Source organism: Balaenoptera borealis, assembly GCF_965194805.1.
Source record: "Balaenoptera borealis genome assembly, chromosome: 8".
Classification (NCBI taxonomy): domain Eukaryota; kingdom Metazoa; phylum Chordata; class Mammalia; order Artiodactyla; family Balaenopteridae; genus Balaenoptera; species Balaenoptera borealis.
Genome location: NC_138865.1, coordinates 110,564,321 through 110,584,640, shown reverse-complemented (window position 1 = coordinate 110,584,640; position 20,320 = coordinate 110,564,321). Strand labels below are relative to the sequence as shown.

The window sequence follows — 20,320 nt, the reverse complement described above, 5'->3', positions numbered from 1 at the left end:
CCTAGTGACACAGTGGTTAAAAATCTGCCTGCCAGTGCAGGGGACATGGGTTTGAGCCCTGGTCCGGGAAGATCCCACATGCCGCGGAGCAACAAAGCCCGTGCGCCGCAACTACTGAGCCTGAACTCTAGAGCCCCACAACTACTGAAGCCTGCGCGCCTAGAGTCCATGCTCCACAACAAGAGAAGCCAACGCAATGAGAAGCCTGCACAACACAACAAAGAGTAGTTCCCACTCGCCACAACTAGATAAAGCCCGCGTGCAGCAACAAAGACCCAACGCATCCAAAAATAAATTAATTAATTAAAAAATAATTGTTTTCTGGTTGTTTTGTAGTTACCTTGTTCCTTTCTTCCTCTCCTGCTATCCTCCCTTGTGAACTGATGATTTTCTGTAGTGGTACACTTTGATCCCTTATCTTTTATGATCTATTGTAGGTTATTACTTTGTGGTTACCATGAGGTTTACATAAAACATTGTACAGGATATAACAGTATATTAACAGTAACAACCTAACTTCAATCGCATACAAAACTCTACCTTTTACTTCCCCAAACACTTTGTTTTTGATGTCACAATTTAACTTTCTATATTATGTATTCATTGTAGCTATAGTTTTTTAATACCTTTGTCCTTTAACTTTTATACAACAGTTTCTTAATCAACACACCACCATATTACAGTATCAGACTATACTGATTTTGACTATATACTTATCTTTTCCAGTGTGTTTTATATTTTCATATGTTTTCATGTTACTAATTAGTGTCCTTTCATTTCAGATTGAAGAACTCCTTTTACCACTTTTCTTAAGGTCTAGCGATGATCAACTCCCTCAACATTGATTTGGGAATTACAGGTACCCCCCACTTTCCGAAAGTTTGCAATATGCCACTTTGCTTTTAGAAAGCCCTACATTAGTACCTGTTTTCACTAACTGAAAGAAACCTGAAGAGGATTTTTGCTTTTATGAAAAAAAGCAATTACTGTACTAATGTAGGTCATTTGTAAAAGTGAAGGGGTGTAACAAACTTTCAGAAAGCAGGGGATACTCTTCACTATATGCCATTTCAGCTTACAAAGTTTCATAGGAACATTCTACTTTCAGATTGAGGGGGAAACCTGTAATCTTTCTCTCTCCTTCCTTTTTTTTTTTTTTTGGCCATGTTGCACGGCTTGCAGGATCTAAGTTCCCTGACCAGGGATTGAACCCACACCCTTGGCAGTGAAAGCACGAGTCCTAACTACTGAAGCCCCAAAGGATTCCCTCTCCTTCATTTCTGATGGACAACTTTGCCAACTAAAGTATTCTTGGTTGGCAGTTTTTTTCTTTTAGCATTTTGAATATATCATCCCATTCTCTTATGGCCTGCAAGGTTTCTGCTGAGAAATCTGCTAAAAGTCTTATGGGGGGTTCCTTTGTAATGTGAGATAGTTCTTTTTCCTCTTGCTGCTTTAAAAACTGTTTGTCTTTGATTTTAAAACTTTATTGTAATATATCTTGAAGAGGATCACCTTGGGTTGAAATTTGGGGGGAACCTATAAACTTCATGATCTCAGATATCCAAATCTTTCCCCAAATTTGGGAAGTTTTGGGGCTTCCCTGGTGGCGCAGTGGTTGAGAATCCGCCTGCCAGCGCAGGGAACACGGGTTCGATCCCTGGTCTGGGAAGATCCCGCATGCCGCGGAGCAACTAAGCCCATGCGCCACAACTACTGAGCCTGTGCTCTAGAGCCCGTGAGCCACAACTACTGAGCCCACATGCTACAACTACTGAAGCCCACGCGCCTAGAGCCCGTGCTCTGCAGCAAGAGAAGCCACCGCAATGAGAAGCCCGCGCACTGCAATGAAGAGTAGCCCCCACTTGCTGCAACTAGAGAAAGTCCGCATGGAGCAACGAAGACCCAACACAGCCAAAATAAATAAATAAAATAATGATTTTAAAAAAATTTGGGAAGTTTTCAATCATTATGTCTCTAAATAAGCTTTCTGCCCATTTCTCCCTCTCCTGTCCTTCTGGGACTCTAATATTGCAGAGACTGATCATTTTAGTGGTATGCCATAGTTCACACTATGAACTGGGCCAGCTGGCCATGGGCCAGCTTTCTTCACTCCTTTTCATATTCCCTCTGTTCTCAGACTAGATCATTTCAAATAATCTGTCTTGTACTTCACAATACTTTCTTCTGCTTGATCCAGTGTTTTGATGCTCCCTATCACATTTGTTTTCCCTAAGATGATGATGAGTGCTCAAGTGTGTGGTTTCTTCCAATCCCACAGAATCCGGTTGACTTTTTGCATGTGCTCACTAGCCATTTGCAAAGACTCACACATACCATTCTTGCCCTCAGGGTTGTGCACAGGGAGGTAGCCACAGGGTAGGGACATGTTTGGGTGAGGAGTGTGGAGCTCAGAGGTGGCCATGGGCCAGCTGGGGGATTGGCAGGGGAGGTGTCCCCAGTGGCTCATGGGTGGGCTTCCTGAGGGAGTCCCCAAAGCAGTTAGTAGGATCCACGCCCCTTTGATATGTTCCATTCCCAACCTTGATTGCTCTTCCTCCAGCACAACTGTCGACCCCCAGGTTATCCAGTTTATGACTCAGTATCTGGATGGAGTGAGAAAGAAATGGGCCTTTCTGGCAGTGTACCACAAAGCTGGGAAAGTCAGGTGCTCAATCACACACTCTCACTTTCGCCCATGGAAGAAATCATGAGCTAAATATCTGCTGGCACTGAGCTGTGCCACCTTGGGGGTGGGGTGACACACATAAAATGAAACTGTTCCTTTCATCGTCTTCAATGGGTCCAATCTTGGATGTTTTTGCCCCAACAATGTGCTGGAACTTCTCTGCTGGACTCCTGGACTTCCATGAAGGCACTCTCATCCATTAGTGTCTAAATTGGTGTTCTTTGAGAGTAGGATGATAGAAAACTCCTGTACTGCCATTTTGATGACATTTCTTACCATTAATTATTTCTTTTGCCCGTTGAAATTTACTGTCGAGCCTCTCCAGTGAATTCCTCATTTCAGTTATTGTGCTCTTCCACTTCGGAATTTCCATTTGGTTCTTTTTTTGTAATTTCTATCTCCTTAATGATATTTTCTATTTGATTTTACAGTCATCATGCTTTCCTTTATTTCTTTAAGCACGATTTCTTTTAGTTCATTGAACATATTAATAATGGCTACTTTCAAAGTTTGCATATTAAGTGCAATATGTGACTCTCAAAAGCAGTATGTGCTGCCTTTTTAAAAATGATGTAGGGGTAATATTTTCTTGTTTCTTTGCATGTCTCACATTTTGTGTTGGAAACTAGATATTTTAGGTAATATGTTGTTCCAGTTCTCAGTACTGGTCTCCACACCCTAGGACTTATTTTTTATGCTTGCTTGTTTGTTTAGTGACTAGCTGACTTATTTTAGTAAATTCTATTCCCCTAATTCCCATGGTGTTAAACCTTTGATGTTGCTCCTCTGGGGTAATTTGGATTTGCCTTCAGTCATCCTGGTATAGTAGTTTTGGCAGGATGCTCTGTCTCTATGACTACATGTGGATATTAAACTCCACTAATTGTGGCTGATTTGCTCAACAGTTTTCAACAATCCACTAAGGTAATAAACTGCTCCACAGAATAAACCAATCAAATTAGGTTACTTTGACAGGAGAGCTCCAGAGGTCAATGTTTGAGATCTGTCCCTACCACAGGCAGTCTTCTCCCTGCAAGCCTACAGTTAAACCGTATGTCCAACCAATCTAACAATCTCTTCCCAATTACCTTTCACCACAACCTCCACTGTTTTGGAGGGTACCCTTAGGCTTGAACTTCTCTACACTCTGTTGTAAATATGATTTTTAAAAATTAATTAAATAATTAATTATTTATTTAGGCTGCATTGGGGTTTTTTTTGTTGTTGCTGTGTGCGGGCTTTCTCTAGTTGCAGTGAGCAGGGGCTACTCTTTGTTGCAGTGTGCGGGCTTCTCATTGCAGTGGCTTCTCTTGTTGTGGGGCACGGGCTCTAGGTGTGCGGGCTTCAGTAGTTGTGGCAGGTGGGCTCAGTAGCTGTGGCTCGTGGACTCTAGAGCGCAGGCTCAGTAGTTGTGGTGCATGGGCTTAGTTGTTCTGCAGCATGTGGGATCTTCCCGGACCAGGGCTAGAACCCACATTGGCAGGCAGGTTCTTAACCACTGAGCCAGCAGGGAAGCCCTCTGTTGTAAATAAAGTTGGTTCCTTTGGGAAGAGATTAGGAGCTGTTTTATGGCCCACTTCTCACTGCAGGCAAAATCTCTGAGCTATAGCTATGAAGTTGGGAGTGTAGACAATGACGTACTTCTCTCTGAGCGACACATCTTCAGAAAATGAGTATTTGGTAGGTGTGGGAGGTTGCGTAGCAATCTCCGGTATTTTTGACTTCCCTCTATTAGTGTGGAACCACTACCTTACATGCCAGAACCAGGTTAAGGGCAAGGGCAATTGGGCTCTCAGTATTCTCAGCAGCACTGTGTCCTACGTAGAGCCTTCATCCCAGAAGTAAGGTCTGGGCAAAAAAAAAAAGCAGCCCCTACCACTCATTCACACTTGGCCAGCAAAAGGTGATGGAGGCAGAATGAGGAATGCTCTCATCCTGCTCTTCCCTGGAAGACAGCCCTCCAAGTGGGAGCTGTGGGGAGAGGAAACCCTATTTTCTTGACTGTACCAATCTGGAATGGAGTTACCATCTTGCTCAGCTGGGAGATGGGAAGGAAAAAACAAGTCTTGGTTCAAATACCACAGATTCGTAACCAAATTTTAGTAAATTTCTCTGAATAAATGTTTCTTCAATTGCTCTATGTCCTTTAGAACATTTCCATAGACTTTAATTAAAAAAACATAGTAATTGTCACCAATTTTGCTGCGGAATGGGTCCACAAAGCTCACACCATCCATGCTGTCTCTCTCAACCAGTGAACACATTCAAAGCTCTCCAAAAATCCCCTTCACATTTATAATAAAGTCCAAATTCCTACTAAGCTTTATAAAGTGCTACATGATCCAGTTCCTACACATCACTGGATCTCATACTTTAGCACTTTTTATTTACTTTATTTACTCTGCTCTAATCTCTGTCCTAAAAAGGGTGGTCTTCCTCAGGGTCTTTTTATTTTCTGTTCCTCGTGGAAAGTGCTTTTTCACATTTCTCCATGAACAAGTTCTTCCTCATTTCGTTCAGATCTCTGCTCAAATGTCATTTCAAGACATTCTCTGAAACAGTACCTGCCATTCACTCTTTATCCATGTATTCTGCTTTGATTTTCTTCAAAGCACCTAAATTTACTTAACATAGTCATTTTCCTATTTGCTTAGAGTCTGTTTCCCCATTTGATTAAAAGCTCTAGGAGGGCAGGGGGCTTTGCTTGTCTTATTTGCTACTGTATCCCGAGTATTTATAACAGTACTTGGCACAAAGTCAATACTCAATAAACACTTGTTGAATAAATAGACATAAACAAGAATCAAAATATTTTAAAAGCTACTTACATTTTAAGTGACATTAACAGGTAATCTGTTCTTACTTATATCCATAAAGAGCAAAACAGTAACAGAGTATGGGAAAAGAAGTTAATAGTGATTTATTTGGCTGAGAAAATATAAACAGAAATGGCCAAAAGCCAGGAATTTTAAGTTCTGTTTTAGTAATTATAAAACTTATTTTTATAAATAGCACTGCAGACCTGCCACTGCCTTTACACTACATACACCAGGCCCAAAAGAAACAATCACCTCTAACTCAATGAGAACATGAAAACAATACTAAAATAACAAATGTTTATACTATGATCACTAGTTTTTACAGTTAGGGATATCAGAAGATTTAGAAGCTAATCAAATTGAAAATCCTTAATCAGATATAAATTTGTCACTATCACTAATTATAAATAAAACGCTTTAGCATTAAAAAAAGAAAGGATATTATTTCCATGTCCTCACTTTCACTCCATATACCTTCCTATTAAGGCCAAGTTTTGCTTTAGCAAGGCTCAGCAAAAGAAACGTAGGTTATGTAGTTTTACCTTGAGTCCTGTTTTCTCGTCATCACTTCCATTATTTGTAGATGGTGTCTCATCTCCTTGCCTGGAAACCAAGACAAAATCTTCACTATTAAGAGTAGACACAGAGTCTGAGGAGACACTGATTTTTCCAACAGAAGCCTTGTCATCCATGACTCAAGAATGAAGCTCAACTCATGAATGATTAAATATTTTAAAAATGCCTGAAAAACAAAAACCATAAAGATACTCATATAGAATGTCTGCCAGATATTCAATTATGTTCTAATTTTTACAAAATACATATGGAAAAACTTAGAGGGAAAAAAAAAACTTCCAAAATCTTTCCCAAAGACTTTCACTACTTACAGTTTAGGCTTTTTATTCCAGATATAAGGGAATTTGATGAAATTGAGGGCCAAGGTACTTCAGATTTCAAATAAATAAATAAATAAAACATATTCCCTTGAGAATAACTCTGCCTACCTACACTGATTTCTTTGGCATATGTTGTAACTCTATTCTTTTTAGAGAAAAATTATGAAGTACTGAACTTGTTTTCTATCCTTTAATTTGTAAAGCTATATAAACAAATGAAATTGAAAGCGCTTAGGACAATAACTAAGGTTTTCCTAACATTGCTGATACTTATACTAACAACATATTTTAAGAAACAAAATTTCATATTAACCCCCCCAAAAAATAAATTCAAGGCAAGGCAAGCATAAATTCTAGAGCAGGGAAATACCTTACATAGCAAGAAATCAGAAGTCTATTAAAAACTCAATATTCCTATCCCCCAGTTTCTTAGAACTCAACTCAATATGAACATTACCAATAAAAGAGTTTCATGCCAAAGATTTCCAGCAAGAAGTTAAAAATGTGTCAATTATGAAAAGCTATTCAATTATTTATTGACTCATGGAATAAAACTCGAAGTCATCTACCATTTAAAAACCTGGTCTGGAAACTTCCCTGGTGGTCCAGTGGTCAAGAATCCACCTTCCAACGCAGGGGACGAGGGTCTGAGCCCTGATCAGGGAACTAAGATCCCACACGCCTTGGGGCAAATAAGCCAGCGTGCCGCAACTACTGAGTCCACGCACTCTAGAGCCCACGTGCCACAGCTACTGAGCCCATGCGCTGCAACAAAAGATCCTGCATGCCACAATGAAGATCCCACGGCAAGGAAGACCCAGTGCAGCCAAATAAATAAATAAAAATTTTTAAAAATTCCTAAAAAAAAAAAAAAAAAAGAAAAACCTGGTTCTGCATATTTTGTGGCAATGTTCCCATTGGGCTGCCAAAACAAAAACAGAACAGATGATACAACATTATACTCAGAGAGTTTTAACCAATAAACAAAAGTTGCTCTAAAAAAAAAAGTTGCTCTCTCTGTATGCTCATCTTGTACCTCAAAGAAGTAAAGGTTCTGAGAATCTGTTTAGTCTCTCCAATTAAGAAGTCCTGATCTATGCTTTGGATTTTTAATTGAACATACGTTTATTGAGCATACACCATATGCCAAGCACTATTTTTTCCTCAAAGGCTAACATCTAGATAAACACATGGCAGCAAGAATTACACAATCCCTGAATACCATAGTTGTAAGAAAACCTAGAAATTATCAATACTGTTAAACAGATAAGGAAATGGCACCCCCCAAGAGATGTAGGGTCATTTAATCAGGCATAACTAAAGCTCAAACCCTGGACTCCCTGCTGCTTTCTATTTAAACTAACTTCTGTGCTTAAAGGCTCTACGTTTCATAGGACTAAATCTAAATGCGTAGCATAGCATTTAGAGATGCTTCAAATGTACTTTTGAAAACTTCTTTTCAAATGTAGTTCTGCTTCATCTATGCAATGAATACTTACCAAGTGTCTAGTTTATAAAGAATAGAATATGCTAAACAAGAAAAAATAGATTCTTGCCCAAAAGGAGTTTATAATTTAGTAGAGAACAGAGGCAAATTGAACAGGTTAATAGGTACTGATTTAGGGTAAAGAAAACTATGGAAACATGTTGGAAGAGTTAAAAAATATACTAGAGGAGGTAATGTCTTTTCCAAGGATATACATGTTAATACCTTGAGGTATCTGCCCTCACAGAATCCTCCTCCTAAAGTGGTTCCCTTGCTTCTGTACTCAGACAACTAGAAATAATCGTTCATGATCTAATAACCCTTTTCCAAGTGGCCTGCCCATTCTTTCCCCAGAGTCAAATGCACTGCCTGCCTTGTTTCGGTTCCCATAGCAATTTACATTTTTTACAGTACCTATTATGTTGTGTTACAATTTGATGTTGAGTCCCTGAACAGCAAACTTAAAATTCATATATCTATTTCACAGATTAGGAAATTGAGGCTTAGAGAGACAGTGTAACTTGTTCAAGGTAACGGTTGTAATTTAACTGGTTAGAAGCAAAGCCAAAAACTGAACCAACATATCTATGATTCCAGAAGCTAAGCTCTTTCCATTAGATTATGATGCTTTTCCAATGCTACAAATGTTTGGGCTTTGTTCCAAAATACTCAGTATCAGATAAAGGAGTCTCTATCTTTTTTAGAACTTGTACTTTGGGTAAGGTTTTCATGCTTAATTAGTCTTTCCATCTTTTAAAATGTTACTAATAGTAAGATAGCAGAGGGCCTGGGAAAGTTCTCTAAAGCTATGATCTCAGAGACACTGAGAACTTTCTACAGTATTCTAGACTCAAAAATAGTATACTTTGATATTTACACTATGAAACTGAGAAGATTTGGCAGGCTCAAAGTTCAACCTATTTTCTTTGAGGAGGTGACAGGAAAGTACACTTTATAAGATACTTTACTATTTATTTTGGCACCTGAAAGTAACTGAATCACTCAGTGGGAATGGGATTTATCAAAACACTACGCAGTACAGGAAAGGTTATATAATAACACTCCTCTTCTCTGGCCTCCGTGGGCAGAAGTGAAAAGGGAGCCCATGAGCTCCAAGGTCTCTGAATAAGACCACCCCTTCCCTGGCCTCCACAATAAAGAGATGCCCCAGAACTTGGTATACTCCTGGCAAAATTCTAGAGTATTTACAACCTCTGTCTTGAGACCCTAAGAACTAATTTTGTTGTCTTTAATCCCTACTTACACCAATTACCACAAGAAGCCCCCTACTCTAATTCCAATTCTCATGGACAATAAAGTATAAACTTCCTCCCCCAAATACCCTGCACTGCCATCACTCTTCCTACTTTTCTCTATACCACCTATCACCATTCGACACGTTTTACATTTTAATCATTTGTTTTTAAGTATCATGTAAGCATAAGGGCAGGGATTTTTGCCTGTTTCATTAGCTGCTGTGTCCCTAACAAGTGAAAGAATGACTGGCACATAGTAGGTGCTCAAATATTTGCTAAAGAAATAGGATAAGTGGCAAATAAAGATGGAAAAGAACAAGAGCCACCCATGAAAAGGCAAGAGCAGCTTTTACAGACTGACAGTAAGAACAGAAGTCATATTTGTGACGGTAAAGCACAAAATTAAGAGTTAGAAAAAAAATCCAAGTTAGTAGGCTGGTTCTACTATTTAATAATAGTGTAAGCATGGTCACACCAAGACTCAGTTTCCATAAATGAAAATGGTGTACTATCTACCTCATGGAGCCATTATAAAAATTACTAAGGAATAGATATATGTATATCCAGGAGCCAACTGCTATTGAAGGACTGTCAAGAGTCTTGATGATGGCCAGTTCTTTTCCATTTCATCACTCTCTTCATTAACTGGAGAGTGAAACTAACTTCCCATTTTAAAAGAATTAACAAGTAAAACTGATTTTGGAAATTCAATTTAGGAAACAATATTAGTGCAAAAATATATAACATTTTTAGCTCCATATTGTAATTTATTTATACCTAACTAAATGTAAAGGAATACTTTGTATCTTTGTATAGTACTTTACAGATTACTAAAATATACACATTCTTTATCTCATTTTATCATCCTAACAATTCTGTAAGGTAGACAGAGTAAAGATTTTTATTCCACTTTAAATAAAATAATATACATATGAACACCCTGGTATTTGGTAGACACTCACAGTTTGTCTCTTTCTTATATAAGTGATGAGCCTAGACCCTTATAACATGTCCAGTTACCAACAGGGCCAGGGTGGTGAGTACCAGTTCAGGGATGTTTCATTCTATCTCCTTTAATACGTCAACTAACTTAGAATGATAGGTAATTTTGCTTAATTATGCAACCTCATGCATCCAAACCAAAGGTTCAGTTATGTTATATCCTGCTCTGTAACATAAGTGACAATTCTATGCTCAACTATGCACTTCTGCAAAGATCATAGTAAATAATGTACCTCAATCTTGTTGAATGAAAATTCATTTTCATTCTCAATCTCCTCTTAAAACTATAAACCCAGCTAAAGGAAAGTGAAATGTAAAAGAACTAGCCATGGTAAAGGCTCTTTTGACAGTTCGTCAAAAGCAGTCAGTTCCTGGATAATCAGGGTTTACTTTTTAAAAACTTGAACTTTTTTGGGACAGAATACCATCAGATATTTGAACTGTTTCTAACATCATTCACAGCAGTAACATAAACAGTGAACTTGCAGTGGCATGGATTTGCTAATGTGCATTTAGTAGAAGAAAAATCACCTCCCAATAAGTGACCTACCAAACTTGATAAAAGAGGTCTGCGTGATACTTGTAATTGAAATTGACATGCTTGAGACAAGTAAAATGTGCTAGTTCCCGGCCACTAGTTCAGCACTCTGGCTCATCTTTATTTCCTTGGTTTTCCTGAAACTCTTCCTGAAGGAGAAGCACTAACTCCTCCTGCACTTCAGTGGGACTCCCCACTCTCACTGAGCAGTCCCTCTCAAAATCTGGCTCCCCTACCTCTCACCAAGCTTCACTGCACATCCTCTTTTAAAAGCTGAATTCAAACCTTGTCTATGTGACCCTGGGTACTTTAACGTTCTCTGAGCATCCATTCGGAAAGGAAAAATATATATACCTATAAACATTTAAAAATCAACAATACAAAATTTCAAAACCCAAACTATTCTTTACAGTTCTCATCTTACTCCTACCAGCTGAAATAAATGAAAATGCTGATCATTTCCATATTGTGAAACTCTTATCTTTTTGCTTCCATTTTCTACCTCTGGTACCTTTTCCCAGCTGTCTTTTAAGTTCCTTTTTTTCTGCCCACTCTTTATTTTTTCTTTAATTTTAAAAAAAATTTATTTATTTTATTTGTTTATTTTTGGCTGCGTTGGGTCTTCATTGCTGCGCGCAGGCTTTCTCTAGTTGCGGTGCGGGGGCTTCTCATTGTGGTGGCTTCTCTTGTTGTGGAGCGTGGGCTCTAGGTGGGTGGGCTTCAGTAGTTGTGGCACACGGGCTCAGCAGTTGTGGCAGGCGGGCTCAGTAGTTGTGGCTCGCGGGCTCTAGAGCGCAGGTTCAGTAGCTGTGGCACACGGCCTTAGCTGCTCTGCGGCATGTGGGATCTTCCCGGACCAGGGCTCGAACCCGTGTCCCCTGCATTGGCAGGCAGATTCTTAACCACTGCACCACCAGAGAAGCCCCTCTGTCCACTCTTTAAATTCATCCTGGCCTCCTTCTTGTTCCATACTTTCCCTTAGCTATCTCAGTGCCTCATGTGGTTACAAAAAAATTTTTTTTTTGGTATGCTGATGATACTGCAGCCCTGTCTTTCTCCCTAATTTCATGTGGGTGTTTGTGTTTTGTTTTTTTTTCTATTCAGTACTGAGTGTTTGATATGTGCCAGGCACTAGGTACAGTGTTACGGACAGGAAAGGTACTCTTTACCCTTGACAGGCTTACAGTAAAGAAAATGGACAAGTAAACAAGTAATTACAATAGAGTATAGTGCTTGGTATAACAGAGGTATGCAAATGGTGTTATGTGAATACACAGGTGGGATCTGCTACATGTGTCCCACGTCCAAAGCAGACCCCATCTTCACACAAGCATATTCTTCCTCATATCTCCCCTAACAGTGGTTAATAACCACTGATCCAAGATAGAAATGTTCCCCAAAATCCGTGACTCCTTTTCTCATTCTCCCTTGGGATTCTAATGGATTTTTAGTTCCAAAACATACCCCAAATCTATTCATTCTTTGCCATCTTTCATGTCACTGACTTGAGTATTTCATTCTCTTTCAACTTAGCTACCACATAAGTCTCCCTTCCTAGACTCTCTCTAGTCATTATCAAGGCCTCATAGTTAATTTCTAAAATTCAGATTTGATCATATATCCCACCCCTTCCTTTGATTGCTCCTGACTGAAAACAGAAAAAAATCCAAACTCTTTATATCATTAGTTCTTAAAAATCTGGAGCCAATCTATCATTCTAGTTTTATCTCCTTCTATCAAACCATACCAGACAACTCACCAAACATATCATGCATTTTTATGCTTTCAAGGCTTTGCTCATGCCATTTCTTAAGCTAGGAATGTGACTTCATTTCCCCCATTAGTCCTTCTTCCTCACCAGCAACCCTGTGATACAATCAAATATTCAACCTCCCCTTTTCCCTTCTGAAACATTCCTTATTTCCCTCTAGGGCTCCTAAGGCTTTTTGTTTGCTTGCTTTTTAATTTTATCACAGAATTACAGCATTTATCACACAGTAAAATGTTATACCTCTTTTCTCCTATACTACATTGATTATTCATTCCAGAAACAATTACTTAGTATAAACCACCATGGTAAACACTGGGAATACAATGAGCACACATAGTCCCTTTGAACTAACTACTTGTGGACAGGGATCTTAGGTTTTATTCATATTATCTTCATATCCTTGCTATGGCAGTCCTCAATAAATGTGATTGGATGAATAATACTCTTTCATCAGTGTTTAAGTGATAGAGTCTATGTAATGTGAGATGGACAAATGACAAATATGATACACTACAAGCGTGTCTGGGATATGGATATGAATGACAGCTGGAAAAAAGAGACTCAAAAAGAACTACCCTTGAGTGTGCCTGACTGACTCTTCATAAAGTTTCTAACTGTGAAAGCCAGTTAAACAACACAGCCACAAAACATACCTTGGATTCCCTTTGTACCAAAACACTCATCACTTCCCTCCCAATCCTCATCATTTTTGTTTGCTCAACCAGTGAAAAAATTAGCACAGCTTTAGGGAACCTTAAGGAGGTACTTAAATCATCTTGCTAAATCTAAAGACAGAACAATACTTAGCAGTTCCTGAGTATCAATTATATATGCCCAACATGGTACTTAGAAGCTTTATATGCATTATTACTAATCTTTATATTAACCTTGCCAGAAAGGTAAAAACTTCATATGACAGACAAACTGAGGCTTAGACTGGTTCAATAACTTGCTTAAGTTCACAGAGACAATTACAGAACTTGATCCAAACCCAGGTATCTAGGTGCCTATGTCCTTTTCAGGAATGCATCTCTCCTCCTTGGTGTTCCTATCACCATTCTCTCCCCATTCCAATGCATACTCTATGTTGCTCCCAGTTATATATACCCTTCTAAAACACAGATCTGCTAAGATTACTCTCTGTTGAGAAAAAGACAAGTCAGGAAGTAGCAAGAGAGTCAAGTCTCAAAGATGCTGTAGCAGGCCAATTCTTGTGGGTTTGCAGCTCTTTAAAATTAAACCACAAAGAAGTTATTTTTTAAAATCATACAATCTTAATCTCAGCTTTTTTCTTTTTTTCTGGCTTTGAGATTTGTTTCCCTGCAATGGTTTTCATATGAACTTCTCACAGCCTATCCCTGGGAAGGGTAGGACAAATCTAATAAAACTCAATGGAAAATCATCCCGTCTTTAGAAAAATAAATTCCTTTCCACCACTGCTAATTGCTAAACAATAGATGTGTCTTTGTTTAAGTCTCACTTTGAATTTGGGGGCTGTTTCTTTGAATTATTTTAGTGAGCTAAGAGAACCATATTAATTTAATCCTTCTGAATAATTTCAGCTTAGCTTTAAAAACCAAAAAGAAAATATAACTTAATCGCCTTGGGCCTACAGCACATAAAGGCAAGAAAAACCAGCTTATCTAATAGTCACTTTTAGGCAAATTTTAACCCATAATGCCTGTGACAATTAACTTCTTTAAACTATGAAGTGACTCTTTTACTTCAATTCCAGATGAACTATAAAAGATAGCTTAACTATACGAATATAATAACTCATAAGACAAAATTTTTTAATTTTTAAAAAGATTTTAAAAGTTTTAATCTTTAAAAATTGTGGTTAAATGTACATAACATAAACTTTACCATTTTAGCCATTTTTAAGTGTATAGTTCTGTGGCTTTAAGTACATTCACATTGTGCAACCATCACCACCACCCATCTCTAGAACGTTTTCATCTTCCCCAACTGAAACTCTGTACCTATTAAATTCCAACTCCCATTCCCCCAGGCAACCAACATTCTACTTTGTCTCTATGAATCTGACTACACTAGGTACCGTACATAAGTAGTAGAACCATATGGTATTTATACTTTTATGGCTGGCTTATTTCACTTAGCATAATGTCTTCTAAGTTCATCTATGTTGCAGCATGTGTCTGAATTTCCTTTCTTTTTAAGGTCAAACAGCATTCCATGGTATATATATACCACCTTTTGTTTATCCATTCACTGTTCAATAAAAGTTCTAAAAGCCTAATTTTAACTTTATAGGATCTTCAGGATAAAACTCACAAAATCAATACAGAAAAGTGCCTAAAGATGACAGCCAATGTTCTCAGAGTTACTTCTCACTTTCTCAATGACTAATCAAGCTTCATTAAGACTTTTTAAAGTTAACAGTCTGGTATTACATTGAAAAACCAACTGGGATTTGAACTCCTTAGTCCTTTTTGATTTAATTTGGACAATGTTATAGTTTCAGGTTTCTCATACATAAAATGAGGGGAACAAACCCTTTCTACTCTTTTGTGAATGAGAATATCCAGGAAAGGGGTGGGGGGAGGGAATGCCAGGTGCTTCCCAGTCCTAATCCATGATGTAAGCATAATTAGTTCCATTTTTACAAATGAAGAAACTGAGAATCAGAATCCTTAAGTATCTTACCTTCAGTCATATATGAAGTAAGTTCAAGACTTGGGATATCTATATCTTTCTGATTCCAAAGTTCACACTCTACCCGCTATATCTTGATACTTTTAATGAAAGGTACAAAAAGTAAGAAGTGGGGATGAAATGCACATAAAACAATTCATTTAACTCTGTGTTGATTATCTGAGTGCAATACTGCTGACACCTGAAAAAAATAAACCATATAAGTGGTTTTCCCATGTTCCTTTGGCTATTTCAGGAAACAGCACTTTAGTTTTTTGCAGAACTCTAGGTATGCTGGCTTTATGCCCCTTCAACACAGTATCTTGCAGCTAAATTTGAAAATTATTTGGATGCCATTGCCCCAAGAGAAACCCACCTCTGGGAACACAGGGAGAGTTAGTTAATGTTAATGTATTGGCCAAAAAGTTCGTTCGGGTTTATCCACAAGATGTTATGGGAAAACCTAAATGAACTTTTTTGCCAACCCAATATTACTCATTCACAAGGTCAGATTATACTTCAAACCTCAGCAATATACATTTTTTGTAAAAGTATCCTTGTATTTACTTTTTCTGGAATGGATTTCTAAAGCATAATATAATTTACACTAGCTTTCTATAAATATAAAAACATAAATATTTTTAAGCAATGCAGGATTTCCTAAAAAATTTTTCTGGACTTCTCTGGTGGTGTGGTGTTTAAGAATCCGCCCGCCAATGCAGGGGACACGGGTTCAATCCCTGGTCTAGGAAGATCCCACATGCCCTGGAGAAACTAAGCCCGTGTGCAACAACTACTGAGCCTGCACTCTAGAGCCCGCAAGCCACAACTACTGAAGCCCGTGAGCCCTAGGGCCCGTGTGCCACAACTACTGAGCCCACCTGCTGCAACTACTGAAGCCTGTGCACCTACAGCCCGTGCTCCACAACAAGAGAAGCCACTGCAGTGAGAAGCCCGTGCACTGCAACAAAAAATAGCCCTCGCTCGCCGCAACTAGAGAAAGCCTGCGCGCAGCAACAAAGACCCAACGCAGCCAAAAAACAAAACAAAACAAAAAACCAAAAAAAAAAAAACACTTTTCCTGTTTTCAGGAAATTAGTCAATATAGTTCCTTCTCATCCACAGCGAAGAATATGTATCTATTCCACTTAGAATATCAATCTGTCTATACTTTGATCTGAAATGTTTAAACTATGTGAATTTAATGCTAAGTAAGCAAATCATTTGATAGATAACCAAAGCCTGAGATTAATGCAGTAAATATGGTTTCTCTTTTCCATGACCTCTGATTTTCAAGGGAATGTGTGTAGACAAACCATGAATGTTTGGCAGAAGACACACAAGTTTTCTGAATCTTCTGATACAAGAATGCCCTGGTCCATAGTTATACAAGGATGGTGGGACATTTGTTAAGTGTGTTGAATAGGGGGTGGGCAACCAAAAAACATTTACTGAGCACTTTCACGCACAGCACTGGGATAGGCACCATGTAAGAAGATAAAAGAATTCACATATATTTAATTTAGTTTCACAGACTTTTTTAAACCTATCTAAAAAGTTCTTTTCTCACAACCCAAAAGCAAAAAAATAAAGATATAAAAAAAGATGTTTCTGCTACGGAACAATTTTTTATCTAAGAATTGGCTTTTGAGGTTAGATAGAAATCAGATTTTTCTTCAATTCACAGAGAACTCAACAGGTAACTACAATAAAGATACAACTATTTCTCTTTTGCAGGTATATCAGAGGTCTATTCACAGGAAATCATGTATCACAGCAAAAAAGATTTACATGACATGTTTCTACTCTCACCTTGCCAGAATCCACTTATCAGCACATTTAAAGGGCATGAGAGGACTTCCCTGGTGGCGTAGTGGTTAAGAATCTGCCTGCCAATGCAGGGGACACGGGTTCGAGCCCTGGTCTGGGAAGATCCCACATGCCATGGAGCAACTAAGCCCGTGAGCCACAACTACTGAGCCTGCGCTCTAGAGCCCACGAGCCACAACTACGGAAGCCCACGCGCCACAACTACTGAAGCCCGCCCGCCTAGAGCCCGTGCTTCACAGCAAGAGAAGCCACCGCAACGAGAAGCCCGTGCACCGCAACGAAGAGTAGCCCCTGCTCACCGCAACTAGAGAAAGCCCGCGCGCAGCAACGAAGACCCAACGCAGCCAAAAATAAATAAATAAAATAATTTATTAAAAAAAAAAAAGGGCTTCCCTGGTGGCGCAGTGGTTGAGAATCTGCCTGCCAATGCAGGGGACACGGGTTCGAGCCCTGGTCCGGGAAGATCCCACATGCCGCGGAGCAACTAGGCCCGTGAGCCACAACTACTGAGCCTGCGCGTCTGGAGCCTGTGCTCCGCAACAAGAGAGGCCGCGATAGTGAGAGGCCCGCGCACCGCGATGAAGAGTGGCCCCCGCTCGCCGCAACTGGAGAAGGCCCTCGCACAGAAACGAAGACCCAACACAGCCATAAGTAAATAAATAAATAAACAATTTAAAAAAAAAAAAAAAAAAAAAAAAAAAGCATGAGAATTTATTACCCTATGGTAAAAGTATTAAAATGATTAACTCATGGCTCTTCACAGTACTATTATACAAATGCCCAACATTTAATCCAATTTAGCCTTGAATGCTGTCTCTTAATACCCATAATGATATTTAAAATACGTTCCCAAAGAAAGATTCTGTGTATCAATTCCTTTTCCTGACACAAGGGGCACCCTCAGAAGCTGGAAAACAAGATGATAACCACAGATTCCTGGTTATAATTACCAAAGTGTATAAATAAGGAAAAATGGGAAAAAGAAATTTTTAAAATAGTCAAATTATTGTTAAGCTTTGAGAGTTAATAACATTCTGTTAACGTTACCACAGAAACTAATTTGCTAATGTACCTTAAGAGATGCCATATTTGGGACTTCCCTGGTGGTCCAGTGGCTAAGACTCCACGCTCCCAATGCAGGGGGCCCGGGTTCGATCCCTGATCAGGGAACTAGATCCTGCATGCCGCAACTAAAAGATCCCGCATGCTGCAACTAAAAATTCTGCATGTCGCAACTAAGACCCGGCTCAATCAAATAAATAAATAAATAAACATTTAAAAAAAAAGAGAGAGAGATGCCATATTTTATTATGGAGAAAAATTTATTGCCACAAAGATTAATAGATGCCAAGGAGTAGTGATTTATTACACAAAAGCTGATGCAACCTTAACTGGAGATAAGTAACAACCATGCATTAACTCCAAAGAGGTGCAAACCTCCAAATCTGGCAGCACGGCCACACAATTAAGAAGATATACTTCTCATGTTTTACAACCAAGGTAATATATACTATTTAATGTCAAGCATGAACTTAAGTACAAATTTAGGGCTTTATTTTTACTATTTTATGATCCTCGGAAAAAGGGATTTGGAGGAAAAGTTAGGTCTTATAGAACTCTACTAGATAGAAAGAACAGCCTTCAAAAAGTTCTGGTGATTACCTCAGAGTACTATAGTTGCTTTGGCAAGAGGAAAACTTCCAGGCTAAATTCTATAGAGTGTTCATGACTTGCAAACTGCCGTATTTGGTCAGACTTTGCACATGAAGAGAAACAAGGCAGTTAGGGGTCAACAAAAGTCGTTATAAGTTTAAGTGTCTATCCAGTATTGCTTTGACTTACAATTCTTCTAAAGAATAAGGATCTCAGGGTCAACACAAAACTGGAGAGGGTTGGGGGAGTCCAGGTAACCATTTTATGCCAAAAGAAACAGCTGTTAAATTAGTATGTTTTATCATGTATACCCATGGACAGCCAACTCCTTGGCCTTGGATTTTCTTTCTTTAGAATCTAACCACGGAAAATCAATAAAACAAGGCAGTTACATACAAAGCACCCAAATGTCGTGCCAAACTCTGCTTTATGTACACTGGTTAAATTAGCACTTCTTTAACGTTGGAGTTCTATCTCCAAGAAAGATTATTTAAGTTTTATATACATTCATTTCACATGCTTGAGAAGTGTGATATCTGATTATATTGACAACTACAAAGATAACACTTGGGCAGCATATGCTAGAACCTCAGCACATCAGTATCTATAAAGACACTCAACAGTAGAATTGATTTAAACTAATCATTTTCTGAAACCTGTACTCAAAGGTCACTTGTTAAAATAATCACTGTGAAATGGTGAGACCTGCAAAGTAGGCTTCACTTAAGCTGGAAACACTTTAGCTGGAAACATGCGCTACAAAAGATAATGACTTCTTTAAAAGAATCTGGGCTGTAAAGTTTAGCTGGAAATATACTCAGTAGTAGAAAATGACTTCTTTAAAGAATCTAGGCTATGGGACTTCCCTGGTGGCACAGTGGTTAAGAATCCACCTGCCAATGCAGGGAACATGTGTTCATGCCTTGGTCCAGGAAGATCCCACATGCCAAGGAGCAACTAAGCCCGTGCACCACAACTACTGAGCCTGCGCTCTAGAGCCTGCAAGCCACAACTACTGAGCCCATGTGCCACAACTACTGAAGCCCGTTCTCCACAAGAGAAGCCACCGCAATGAGAAGCCTACACACTGCAACTAGAGAAAGCCTGCACGCAGCAACGAAGACCCAACGCAGCCAAAAATAAATAAATTTATATTAAAAAAAAGAATGTAGGCTGTAAAGTTTAGATACGTTTACGAAAAACCAAGTCCCCTCATGTAGATAATGTGAATACACTTCTTCCAATATGCAGTAGAAAAGATAGGAAACAGGTGCCTTCACTTCTACAGAGTCCCACTAGACTACCATTTTATCCAGGTTAAGCACCTGTAAACTGCTAATAAAACATTATGCCAAAATCAACTATACCTCAATAAAAATTATTTAAAAAGTAAAAAAACAAACAAAAAAACCCCACTATGCCAAAGAATGCCAAAATGTATATAGTTGATAGGTTAACTACCCAAATATATACCTTAATACCGATGAGCTGTTAATTAACTGTAAAATGAGTTATAAAACTGAAATGAAAAGTGTTCCACAACATAGCAATAGTTCAATTCTAATTACAAAGTTGAGTTGATAAAGCTATATGTGAATCTTAAATGTTACCAATAAATACAAATCAATCACGGATTCAAATTTCATTAATGGAAACTGACGTCTACAAAGGAAGATTATAAAGAACTCTGTCCCTTATTCATTTTGTTTTTATAAGTAAATTGGA

General features: G+C 38.6%; 1 protein-coding gene across 8 annotated transcripts in view; it reads right to left on the bottom strand.

Annotated features, from left to right (window-relative positions):
* The window catches only part of RABGAP1 (RAB GTPase activating protein 1), a 158,251-nt gene that overhangs the window by 129,217 nt on the left and 8,714 nt on the right, over positions 1–20,320 (bottom strand). For 4 of the 8 annotated variants that reach the window (XR_014247769.1, XM_082403258.1, XM_082403257.1 and 1 more), the window contains exon 2: positions 6,051–6,250. The exons of 1 other annotated variant lie outside the window; for it this stretch is intronic. Coding sequence is in view for 4 of the 7 variants with exons in the window: in XM_082403258.1 (XP_082259384.1) it covers positions 6,051–6,200 (150 nt within the window). In the remaining 3 variants the exon portion in view is untranslated. Of the gene's footprint in view, positions 1–6,050; positions 6,251–15,124; positions 15,192–20,320 lie in introns of those variants that run through there. 3 more of the 8 variants (XM_082403260.1, XM_082403263.1, XM_082403259.1) reach the window with 2 other exon arrangements.